A 12851-nucleotide genomic window follows, 5' to 3' on the forward strand; every position below is an offset into this window, starting at 1 on the left:
GAAGGGTCCTGAGTTGCCTCGAAAGCTTGCATATTGTAATCTTTTTAGTTAGCCAATAAAAGGTGTCATTTTGCTTGACTTTTCTCTAAGAATACAAAATATATACAGGGCTTTCAGATATATTTATAGAAATGCTGTGATGATATTTGACAAGGATTTATTTTATTGCCCTTAAAGGCAAACTTATATGAACCTCTTAGATAACTGCACAAGAATAATGATTAATCCCATTGCTCTGAGTTACATTCCAGTAACCCAGTATTAGTTTCTCTAGGAAGCTGAGGTGTGATTTCTCAGTAATTGAAATACATCCCCTTGTCCTCCTTTTCAAAAAAAGGGACTACCAATTTGATCTTGAGGCACTGTCTCTGTCTTCCACACAAATGATAGTAACCTTAAACAACCATGCCTGTGACCATGCAAAGATGACCTCTACAAAAAAAACACCACATAAATTGGTGTCTACCATATAATGATAAAAATATATAATCAACCATAAAAGCAAACTGAAACAGTTCAAAAATGCATAAATCCTCCCAATCAAATCTATAGACCCTTCAGATAATATTGCAACAAAAATGGAAGTGTGACATACTGTGGTTAAGGCTTTGGACTATAAACCCTGAGGATATGGGTTCAAATTCCGCTACTGACATTGTGTGACCTCTGAGCAAGTCACTTGACCTGCCTGTGCTCCAACTGAAAACTAAAAGAAATGTAATCAATTGTATCATAAATGTTGTAAGTCACCTTGGATAAAGGTGTCAGTCAAATAAATAAATGTATATGAAAGTTTTTTTTTTTTCAGTCTGACACCTTCCCATGTTGCTTGCTATTAGGAATTCGTCACTCATGTTTGTGGTCATTGAAATTATTTTTTGTTCACAACTGTTATTTTTGAGTTTCAGTTATTTTAGTATCATTTTGTGGTTCTGATTTTCCACAGATAGTACCATTCTGTGATGTTATTTTCATTGATATCACTATTTTGTATGTGTCTGTTTGCGGCAATGCAGTGTCATTTCTAAGCACATGACTCGTGCCATGTGACCCATAACATCACATGTCTGAACTCTGAAATAAATGGAAGACTCAGAACAACAAAACAAACAATTGAATCATTCAGCATTTTTAACATGGTTTTGCTCTGCTTTTGACTTTGGATTCCCTTTTGTGGTTTTGGTGTTTGAGCAGATCATTAGTAATGTATCAAACATTGGCTGTTCTCGCTACCCTAAAATCTTAGCTGCTATCTCTGCCACTTGTATTCCACTGAATAAAAATCAAATACTTGTGTCCATCATTGGGCCCTAGTGTTGCTCCCATGACAGACACCAACTATCTTTTGTCTACAGTTCCTTGCAGTTGCGTCCACTACTGAGATCCTGCATAGTGTCTATTCAAACTTCATGTCCCTGATCTATTTGAAATACAGGAAAAGTTCTTTTGGAAGTGAAAGTTGATCTCACCTTAAAGTGAGCACTGTGCAACAGGAGTTCCATTTGTTTGCCCGGAGGTGATCAGCTGATAGCTCAGCATCACTCTTTATCTAAATTTCTAGAGCATAAGCTCTCAGATGACACAACTGAAGTCAATCACTGAATTTTGGTCCAATTCAAATACTAGGTACCTTGCTTCTTAATTATTTTTTAAAATTCAACACAACAGCTGGAGAGAGCTAGGAATGATTCTTAACTTACTTTGTGAACTTCCTCCTGCCAAACTGGTTTATTCCCATATTTCAAAGCAAAACATATTAAGATAAATTATATTTCTGAAATTGCCTGGTATGAGTAAAAAGTTACATATTTTCATCTGGCATTATAGCTTTAGTCTGCACCCAATGATCCTTCAGGAGATCCTGTAATGAAATAAATGGGTTCAGAAAATAGTGAGATGGACAGCAGCTGTACACTGTAAGTGCTGCTCCAATACCCCAAGACTAAAGACATGTCTATTATGTTTGGTGGGTGATAGTAAATTGGTCCTGTTCAGCTAGTCTGCTTTGATATATAATGATGCCCCATCCAGAATTAGTTCCTATGCTGTGCCCAATGCTGACAGCTCAGGCTCTGGTTTGTTATTATAATGACTTTGGATTAAGCAGGAGCAAGAATGAATAAACTGATGGATGACATTCTGGCTTAAATTCTTGGGGAGGATGAGACATACTATATTACGCAATTATACATTGATAAAGGTTTTTTTGTGTGTACATACTATATTCAATCTTCATTCAGTTCCTCTCTGTTCATGTTATGCATATGATTTATGTTACCATTTTGAAGTAAAATATTTTTGTTTTACAATCCAATTTATTCACCTTCAGATATATTTTGTGCAGAGATTTTAAAAATTAGAGACATTTGTTGGTCACGTTCATTTAAATACTCTGCTGTATATTTAAAAATGTTTCTTAATATCGATCCAACACCATCACTATTTGAAACTTTGATGGAAAAGTTAATCAGAGGTTACAAATGTTCAGGCAGAAGAAGAAAATGTTAAACTGTTGTTTTACCACTCACTTGCAGATGTGGTCGATGACTGGAATGATCCCCACTTGCCTCCTGCGGAAGAGGGGATCACACCTGTCCCCAGCTCTGCTCCTGAGGTCTCACAGTTACTAAGTTCCCTGAAGGCTAATAAAGAACACGATACTTATCGCGAGTTGGTGGCAACCCTGGCTTACACTGCCCAGCAAGCTAAGCTTTCCAATGGAAGCGAGAAACAGCAATGGACAGAACTATTCACTGAATCATTCAAAATGCTGTATGGAAATATTATGGGTGATCCAGACATGGCTGTAGGCTTATGCTAAGCAAAGACTTCAAGTTTAGATTTCTCATTTTATTTTACTGGAAAATCACTGCTGTCTGCTAACAAAACATTGGCTGATGTATTTAAGTATTGCTGTACCAGATTGTACCGGCTTATTATCTTGAACGTAATGCCATAATATTACAAACAAAGTAAGAGGTTTACATTTCACCAAAAATCAGCATTATCAACAGTGGGAAAAACATACAGAAAGTAATATAATTCCATTTAAATGTCCTTTCTATGATTTCCTGTTCACGGGTGGGAATAAATTATTGTCAATAGAGGCACCTCTGAACCTCTTTCTCTCCAGTGCTGCTCCTCCTTCTGCCTCAGAACTGTTGTTTCTATTACATTCTCTGGATGTCCAGGTCAGGAGCTAGATTTTCAATTGTCCTCTCGAGTAACACTGATAAATAGCAAGCACTCTAAAACCTGTGAAAACACCTAACTAGTGAGGCTACCTCCAACAAGCCCTGGATGTTATGCTTTCCCAATCATTAACTGTTTTATTGTAAAGACCAGAAAGCCAGGAAACCAATTATGCTATGTATAAGGTGACTCTGTGGGGCTGATCCTCATCAATCAAAAAATTCACAAAGCTCAACAGGGACCTCCAAACATTAGAAAGTATTTATGGCATTTGAACAAAGGTGCCATTAACCATGCAACAACATACTGTACATCCAAAGGTCCAGTACACTCCTGAAAGTGGGTACTTTCCAACTTATAAATATTCAAATTCTATGCCTCCCATCATGTTCTCTTTCTTGTGACAAAAACCCAGATGGCAGATTTCTAGTCCTAACCCTTTTAGAAAAAGCCCTACTGTACTTGAGACTACATTAATAAATTAATACATTTTCCCTCTCTTGGTTTTGAACACATATGAGAAAGATTTCACATTTTATTAAAGACCTGAATATTGAAAGTGAGTTGAAATAGCTATTAAAATTTGACAAAGATAGAATTATAAGATTTCATGGTATTTAACATAGGTCAAGAGCAAAAAATGCTGATCTGTGGTAATGATTTGTGTTTATTACTTCATATCTAAGAACCAACATACTGCACACCTAATATTGGTATTGATTACCAGTTTTTAGCCAAATTCGTTTTATGCATAAAAGACTTCATTTTTGTTTTTGTTAATTGCCCAAGTACTGCAGTTTTAAGATCTACAGTGTAAAATGTTCTATGAATATTTTTCTGTGGGAATTTATTTATTATTTGGCATAGAGTAATGAATGCAAAAGTTATTTTATAAGATCTAAGGCAAAATATGGCTGTTATATAATTTTCAAATAAATATATCAAATAAAACTATAGATATATGCATACTTAAGTATCTACATGTGTATGTATTACTGTGTATCTGACGATTTCTTGAATTTGATAAAATATAAACCTCAGGCTCCAGCTAACAACTACAGAACTTGGCTGGTAATCTTGAATTTGGAAATAATATTTACTTCTCAATTTCAACAATTAGTGAAGGACATTGTGGAGCAGTGATTAGCACTGCTCTCCCACAGCTTCACAGCATCTGTGTGGAGTCTATGTGCTTGTTCCATTGACAAGCAATGAAATGTAAGCATTTATAAAAGTGCAAAGTGCATCCACAATGCATGAAACTTTTTAAAGAATTTTTAACATTGTCCTAAACTAGAATACTAAGAAGCATGCCATAATAAAAATTCTGTAAAGAATTTTTCTTTTTTATATGAAATTTAAATTCTGTTTTCTAGAACTCACAGTTGCTCACTGCACCCAGCGCCCTGTTGACATCATCTTCCTTCTCGATGGCTCTGAGCGGATGGGAGAAGAAAACTTTCGCTATGCTCGTAACTTTGTTGAAGAAGTGGCTCAGCGCCTTACACTGGCAAAGAGGAATGATGATGAACTCAATGCCCGTCTAGCTCTCATACAGTATGGTGGTGAATCAGAACAACAGACAGTTTTCACCCTGTCATACAATCTCTCTACCATAATGGATCGCCTGGCAGAATCTCGTTACCTTGACGCTTCCTCCAGCGTGGGCTCAGCCATCATTTATGCTATCAACAACATCGTCAACTTGCCAGAAGGAAGACAAAAGTTTGTAAGAAGCAATGCTGAGCTTTCTTTTGTTTTCATCACTGATGGGATAACAGATAAGAAAATGCTTGCTGAAGCATTAACCTCCATGAGGAAAGCGGGTGCAATGTCGACAGTGATTGCTGTTGGCAGTGATGTGGACATGGAGGTCCTTTCAAAGCTAGCACTTGGAGATCAGGCAGCAATCTTCAGAGAGAAAGAATTTGCCCACCTCTCTAGATCTAGCTTCTTTGATCGATTTCTCAGGTGGATTTGTTAGTCAGTTTGCTAATATCACCTATTCAAAAACGAAAGAAAAGAAGAGGCAGTGTAATTTGGTAAATTATCAATTCATGAAATATACTGTAAAATCTTTCATTTGGTAGTTGAAAAAATTTGGCCTTAAATTCTTGCAAATTTTCCCACCTTAAAAATAACTTCGTATTTGTCAAATATTTGCATTACTACCATCAAAATGTTAACTATGTACTGTACTATTGTTGAAACTCATTCATTCACGTGGTCTATCCTGAATTACTTGGTCTCAAATGGCTTATGTAGAAACACAGCTTAGACAGATTTTGATTTCAGACAAGTGTGAAAGATTTGAGATAACAATTTACCTCCAAATTACATTTTAATACACAATCATGCCATCATTACATTACCATATGTTATTCCTTTACTAAGACTATGTTTTCTGATCCATTACAAAAATATTTTTAAAAAAAATTTTTTAAATACAAAAAAGTTTTTAGGCAAAATGTGTTATTCTGATGAATAAAAAAATTTTGATTTTATTCATTATAATGTTTTATTGGAGTAACCTCAAAATTTCTAAATTAATATTATTTAGCAGATGGATTTTATTTACTTGTTTCCTTTATTTTTATTCAAACGCAATTTTTTTGTTGTGTATGTAGTAGACATTATATAAATTATATGCAAATGATGAGAATGAAAAAAATGTGCTCACAGATCAAAATAATAATAACATATTGGCTTAGTTCATAAATCTTCATAACATGTTAAAAGAGTGAAAAATTTAGGGGATCATCCTAAGCATTTCTGATCGTAAGTTGTCAAATTTACGAAATTGCATATTTTATGATTAAGATAGACTCAGAGAACACAATAACCATTAAAATTCTTGTATTGAATAAGTGGGGAGCTGCTACAAACTATGCAAAACATCAATATTGTGCATTGTGGCATAAAAAGACAATTATGAAGTGTAAGATATCAACGATGCGTTGTTTAATTTGCAAATAATAAAAGGCACAGCCCATTGATGTGGCTCTATGTGCTGCTGTCTTATAATAACTCACAAGACGTTATACCTTTTGTATGTCATTTTAGTAAATTACATCTTATGACAGAACAGCAAATTCTACTGTTGATTTCTAAAATCAAGTCAAACACATATCTGTTACACTCGATTCCATCTAAATCACTAAATAATTTCTCATACTATTTGTAAAGCCCAGGTAAAATATAATTATTACTTCTCTACTGACCAGGATTGTCTCTTATTTCTTCAAAGAAGTCATTGTTGGACTTTTATTAAAGAAATTTTGGCAGCAAATGGAGAAAAAAGTGTTTCCAGCTCTTAATCCCAATGGACACTATATTTAACATGAATGACAGAGCATTAAACAACTTGGTAAGTAAGAACTAAACAGCCTAATTTATTCACAAACATTATCCCCAGGTAATAGGATGCTGTGCTGACTCTTTGACCTCAATATTTAAATAATGGCTGAGCACCTCTATCAGAATTTGAACACAGCAATCTTCTGAGCTTCAGATACAGATGCTCAAATACATGTTTTCCCATGCCCTGTGATGGTGCTTGACATCACTGCTACTTGGATTAATTTACTTGCCTGGCCTTGGAACTTCGCCTCAGATTAAATAGGAAACAATACTAGCACCAATGACAGTCATCCTGAATCATGCTGGCTAATCTTTATCATTGATTGTAGTAAAACAGCTATTGAGGGACTCGGGTTTCTTTGGATTGAACGAAGCCAAATATTTAGATTATCTGGTGGGCAGGGGAACAGACCATAGTATTCCAAAGTTGACGCCATTTTGAAATGGCCCCATCTGATTACCAATCGGCATATACAAGCATTTTTGAGATTAACGAGCTACTACCTTCGGTTCGTACCTCGGTTTTCAGAAAGAGCTGTGCCCTTGACTGATCTTTCAAGGAAGAAGGGCCTCTATTAATATGGTATGGGGTGTGAAAGCTGAACTTGCATTTCGTGATTTGAGATGCCCTTACTTCAGCACCTATATTGAGAACTCCTGATTTCTATTCTCCATTTATTCTCTGGACCGACGCTTCAGACACAGGTCTAGGTGCCATGCTGAGCCAGAATATCGATGGTGCTGAACACCCCGTGATGTACCTGAGCTGGAAACTGCTTGACCGGGAGACCAGGTATGTGGTGGAAGAACAGGAAGGCTTGGTGATTAAATGGGCCGTGACCCAACTGTGGTACTATCTTCTGGGCTGGGAATTCATCCTGGTTACGGACTATGTTGCTCTTCAGTGGATTGTTGTTCACAAGGAATCGATTCCTCGGGTCACCAGATGTTTTTTGGACTTGCAGCCATATCGGTTCAAGGTCGTTTATCGTGGGGTACTGTCCAGGCTAACGCCGATGCCCTTTCTTGTGTTTTTGACCTCTTGGTTCAGGCTGCCCAACCTGATGGGTCTGGGCTGAGGGGGGTGTCGTGCCACACACGTGCGAGTAGGGGACAGCCAAAGGGCCCAATGGAGCATGACAGAATGAAAAGTGGGGTATTGGAACAAGAGTATTAATTCCCCTTCCTCAACAGAAAAACGGAAGATTAGCGGTCCTACCTTACATAGTGCCCACTTGTTAAAGTCCACTCCCGGCTCCACAAGATGACTCCAATTCCGGTTCCAAATGATGACTTCTCTTCCAGTCCTTTCCTGATGACTTTATTTCCGTCTCCCAATTATGATGTCAACTCTGTCTCCCTCAATCATCTTCATATCCGTCAAGAATTCATTTCCGTTTCCTGTTTGTCATTTCATTTCCTGTCATGTACTCATAAAAGCACCACAAAGCAATTTTTTGGTTGTCAAATGTCTGTTTTAGACATCTTTCAGTCGAATAAGAATCAACAGATTCACAAACATTATACGGGTAATTCCCCCAACGCTTGATCTATCTTGTTTGTGTTTTATTTTCTCACGGCAGTATGTCCAGGTTCATAAAGAATGGTAGAAAGGATGTAACCCCACAATGGACACGGATACATGCTCCACTACTAGGAAAGAGAACAAAGCCATAAAGAAGTGGCAGAAGGTTAAAACATCTCTTAGACCACAGTGAGCAGCACATAGTCCCAGAACACTGAAAAGTGAAACTACGTTGAAAGATAGAGACCAACAGGAGGCCAGTCGTAAACTTTGTAGATGACAGCATACAGATCAGAACTGGAAACTTTTGCTTCTTTAAAGGCAGACAACTGAAAGGCTACTTTAAACACTTGTGCTGTTTAAAGGTAACAGGTGGCTCTTGGGTGTAGGAAGCTCAAAATCCAACAGAAGGAGTTCTAGACTGGTATCCCTTTAGCAGACGTAGAAACAGACAATGGAACAATCATTCATGGCTGGTTCCTGCAACCAGTCATCATGACACTGAATAATATTGGCAATATTTGAGAATGGATGGATGCATGGATGGCTAGTTGGGTAAATGGTCATATAAATCTATAAAAAATGAATTTATATACTAAAATAAATTGCATAATTGTTAACAGCTTTAAATGTGAAGTTGGATTTCAAAATTGTCAGATGTTAATCTGCTGTCATTTGAAGAAGTAAGACCAGCCTAATTCCTTTTGCAAAATAAAGTTTGAGAGATTAAAATGTGTATGGGATGCCACAAAGCACATATTCACACTGACTTGGTACTGACAATTAACCTAATCTGAACATTTGTGGGTTGGGAACGAAAACAGGATGCCTGGAAAAAAAAACATAATGCCATAAGAATACTTATATTACACAGACAATGACTGGTCCAGGATTTGAAATCACACCACTGGAGCTGTAAGGTATCAGAGCTGATGAGTGTAACACCAAGCTATTTTTTTCATCAGCCCATCTATTTCTTAACCTTCTTACCAGAGCCATCATCTGAAGGGTGATGACTATGTAAGTTAATGGGCGCACACTTCGGACAAAGAGAGGGACACAATACCCATCACCAATTTCTAAATGTCTGAGGGGCACTGTTTCGATAAGTTAATAGGTGCATGCTTCAGACACCAAGGGACAATCCCCAACCATAAGCCTGCCTAGGGCTGTATACGGGTTTCAACCTTTACTGATTCTTATCTAGTCTTTGTTGTGGAGAACAAAAATCTATTAGCATTAGGTTCATGGTGTCAACCAACCATGCAAAGGGCACCAATCTACTGTAGGAGTGGTGTTCTGTGGTAAATTGATCATACATATCCACATTTACTCACACAGAACTAACTAACCTGAAACACATCTTTTGGATGTAGAAAAGAAACTAGAGGATCCACACAAACACTACGACAACATGTGCTCTCCATACAAATACTGTCCAGGCAGGAATTTTGACTCTGGAGCTATTTAGAAATTATACTAACTACTCTACCTGGAGCTCTAAAGCTCTAATGCTAAAGGTTAAAACTTCTTGATAAAGGTATGGATAGATATGCATTAGTCATGGTTTTATTAGTTTGCGATACTGCAAGTAATTTTTTGTAGCCAACAGCTTAACAGTCACAGAGAAAAACTGAACTCATGAGCCCAAGGAGAATAAGGCACTCCCCTCTATTGCTATAATTTTTGTATTTTTCTTTTAACAAAACTATTATAATGTAAATGATAAATTTGTAATTTGTAAAGTAAAATATTTTAGTATTAGCTGGCTAAAACGATTACATGGCTTTGCTGCTACTTTGTCAGTAGAAAAAATAACTGAAACCTACCAAACGTCAAGATATAATGGAGTCTTCCATTTTTCCTACTTTCTCATCTCACAGCTGTTTGTTTATGTGGCACGACCTACTTCACTCTGTTGTTTAAAACAGCTTCCAGGCTTCTACTCAGACACCTGGCACACCTCCCAGTTGGTCTCCTGGCTCAATTACTGCCCAGTGTGCATAGGCCTTACCTACCTCAAAGAAATCTTGTCCTGAAACTTTAAATCAGAAAACAGCACAGCTGGCATAAACACAGCTTCAGGAAGGATGGATGGATGGATAAGATACTTTATTACCTTAAACTTCTAGAAGAAAATGCTCAACAATTTAAGTGACCTTAACTGCTCACATTATGCATTTTGAAAGTGTTCCTTGCATAGATTGCTTTAGGCAAAGAGTAATAAATTTATTGTACTTTAGTCATGTAAAAATCAAATATACTACAACAAATAATATTTTGAAAGGTTAGTTTTCATTACATGATGGCATTATATTAGTTGTCTGAAGCTGTTCCCATTTGTTATCATTTCCTATAGATATTTAAAGTAGAAAATTATGCGTAATATATTATAGCATGAGTATAACATATACACGCTGTAAACACCAGTAATAATATATAGGTATATAATGAATACATTAGATAATAATATATGCATAATGTAGTTAAAAATAATATTTTTGTTATCTACAGCATGTCTTTAGTGGCATATGACACACTGTTATATTTCAGCTTTTTATTTTTTTCAGTAACAGATCAAAATTGGTTTGGACTGTGGCTCACTATTACACTTTTGTCCTTATATTCTTGTTTATGATGACACTGGAGAGTGGCAACATGTTGCATGTTGGCTGGACAAGTAAAAATTTCACTGTATTTTGTAAATGTGACATATGCACTAGATAACAAGACCATTCCTCTATCTAACTGCTGGATGCATTTAGTGCATTACAGGGCATCATTGGGCACACTCATGCAAATGTATCCATTCATCCATACCAGAAGAGGTGACAAACATGATATATCTCACAGGTCACTAGGTGAAAGGAAAATAGGGTAACAAGAGAAAACATGTGCACAGTATGCAATCTCTACACTGACACCAGCCATGTTCACAATTCAACCTGTATCTCAGGAACAGTGAGACAGCAAATAACATTCCTTGATATATCCATCATTAAGTAAATACCCATGTTACAACTCAAGCAGATTTACCCTCCTTAAGTGGAAGGTTCGGTTAACTGTTTTCAACAATTTCTGCATAGAACCAGAATAATCAAATGTCATTCTTCTCACTAATTTAAGTATTTGCTGACCTTTGTGAAATCAACTATTCAAAACATTCAGACAACAATGACAACAATGATAATAATAACAACACCAGTGAAAACAATGCAGGAAGAATACAACGCACAATGATAATCAAAGATGATCTAAGATGACATGAAAAGGTCCTAAAATATCCCAATATTGAAGGAAGTAATTTCAAATGTTAGTTTACCTGTAAAGCTTCTTTATTGCAAATGTTCATGCCTTGGCTGTAGTCATAATTCATGCTTCATGAATTCTGAAACCTTTAATCAACTGTTTTTTATCTCATTGATTTATTTGTCATTGTGTGACATGTGCGTGTAATCTACTTTTTGTTCTTACACATTAATCAGACTTTTTTTTAGCAAGTCCTTTGTAATAGTACAAACTATAAAAGGCACCATTAAACATACAGATTAGATCTCATTATTGAACATGCCTGTCCATCTAACTTGCTTTGTCTTCTGTCATATTGTCTTGTATAACATTACCTTATATTTGTATCTGTTTTAAAAAATAACATAGATTGGTACTTTTGGTAAAATGCGTAATAGTAATTTGTGCTGCCTCACACCTCCATGAGACTAGGATTGAATTCTAGTGTGGTCACCATTTGTGAGGAGTTAGTAGTATGTTCTCTTCATTAAGCATGGTGATATAATGAATGTATGAAAGAACCATACTCATTTTAATGGCCTCTGAACACACCAGTTTGATCCTGCAATCTAGCAGCCATAGACATACTGGTCAAATGGTTATTATCACTGTTTTATGTTACTATTTCGGTATCCACGGTTTATACCATAAGACAACATTTTAGACTTTTAGTAGGAAAACGTGTATATATCTACTTCTTTTTTATTCATGAAATCCGCGGACTTCTGATTCAACAGCGCCATCATGTGCTTTACAGTAGTACTTCAGTGGCTTGGCTGCCGGGTGGAGGAGGGCTTGTCACTTACTGAGAGTTTTTGCAGCTCCAAGCGCAGAGGCTGTCCGACTTGAGGAGCCTCCGGCACCAACGGGCTCTTTTGCCCTTCTTCCTTCAACAAAGGGCCGTTTTAGAAGAATGCACAGTGGACTTCTTAGATTAACATTTTGAGTACTCCTTCAGAAGGAAATAACGGTTCTTCCAGCTAGAATTGGGTATGTATATCATGTAACAATTATTGTCCTTTTTACAGTAAGTCACGCTTTTTATCTTGGGAGAGGGCTTTTACTATATGGAATAATATAGCCTATTCAGCAAATGATATTGTAAAATAATGCTTGTAAAATTAACGTTTAATCTGCAAAGTTCAATATAAAGTGTTTTTGAAATAAAAGTTGCTTAGCATAATCTACTGGACAATTTAGTCTGCATAAAATGGCATGTGTTAAAGACATTAAAAAAGTGACTTCTTTTTCTTTAAGAGTATTGCAGAGTATGTATTGTACTTTAAAAACGTTCTTCATCTCGCCATTCTTTGTGGAATTGTACTGCAGTAGGGCATACAACGAGTACGCCTGCATGGGCCGAATGATTTTGTTGAGTTTATCCTATTTTTTATACACATCGATTGATGTTGTCCGCTAGAAATAAAAATGTGAAACAAAACGATTTCAGCACTAGTAAAAATGAGAAACTCTGTTGAAAATCACC

At 36.4% G+C, this 12851-nt stretch overlaps 2 protein-coding genes across 3 annotated transcripts in view; both read left to right on the forward strand.

The window, feature by feature from the left end:
• The window catches only part of LOC114655941 (collagen alpha-2(VI) chain-like), an 81922-nt gene extending 76732 nt beyond the window's left edge, over positions 1–5190 (forward strand). Inside the window, exon 29 of one of the 2 annotated variants that reach the window (XM_051930593.1) lies at positions 2535–4160. In XM_051930593.1, the coding sequence (XP_051786553.1) occupies positions 2535–2821 (287 nt within the window). In that variant the 3' untranslated portion in view covers positions 2822–4160. Of the gene's footprint in view, positions 1–2534; positions 4161–4568 lie in introns of those variants that run through there. The other variant, XM_028807265.2, reaches the window with a different exon arrangement.
• A 6995-nt stretch (positions 5191–12185) lies between these two features.
• The window catches only part of col6a2 (collagen, type VI, alpha 2), a 61830-nt gene continuing 61164 nt past the window's right edge, over positions 12186–12851 (forward strand). Inside the window, exon 1 of the mRNA XM_051930606.1 lies at positions 12186–12359. The gene's annotated coding sequence lies outside the window, so the exon portion shown is untranslated. The remainder of the gene's footprint in view (positions 12360–12851) is intronic.

Source organism: Erpetoichthys calabaricus, chromosome 8, assembly GCF_900747795.2.
Source record: "Erpetoichthys calabaricus chromosome 8, fErpCal1.3, whole genome shotgun sequence".
NCBI classification, from domain to species: domain Eukaryota; kingdom Metazoa; phylum Chordata; class Cladistia; order Polypteriformes; family Polypteridae; genus Erpetoichthys; species Erpetoichthys calabaricus.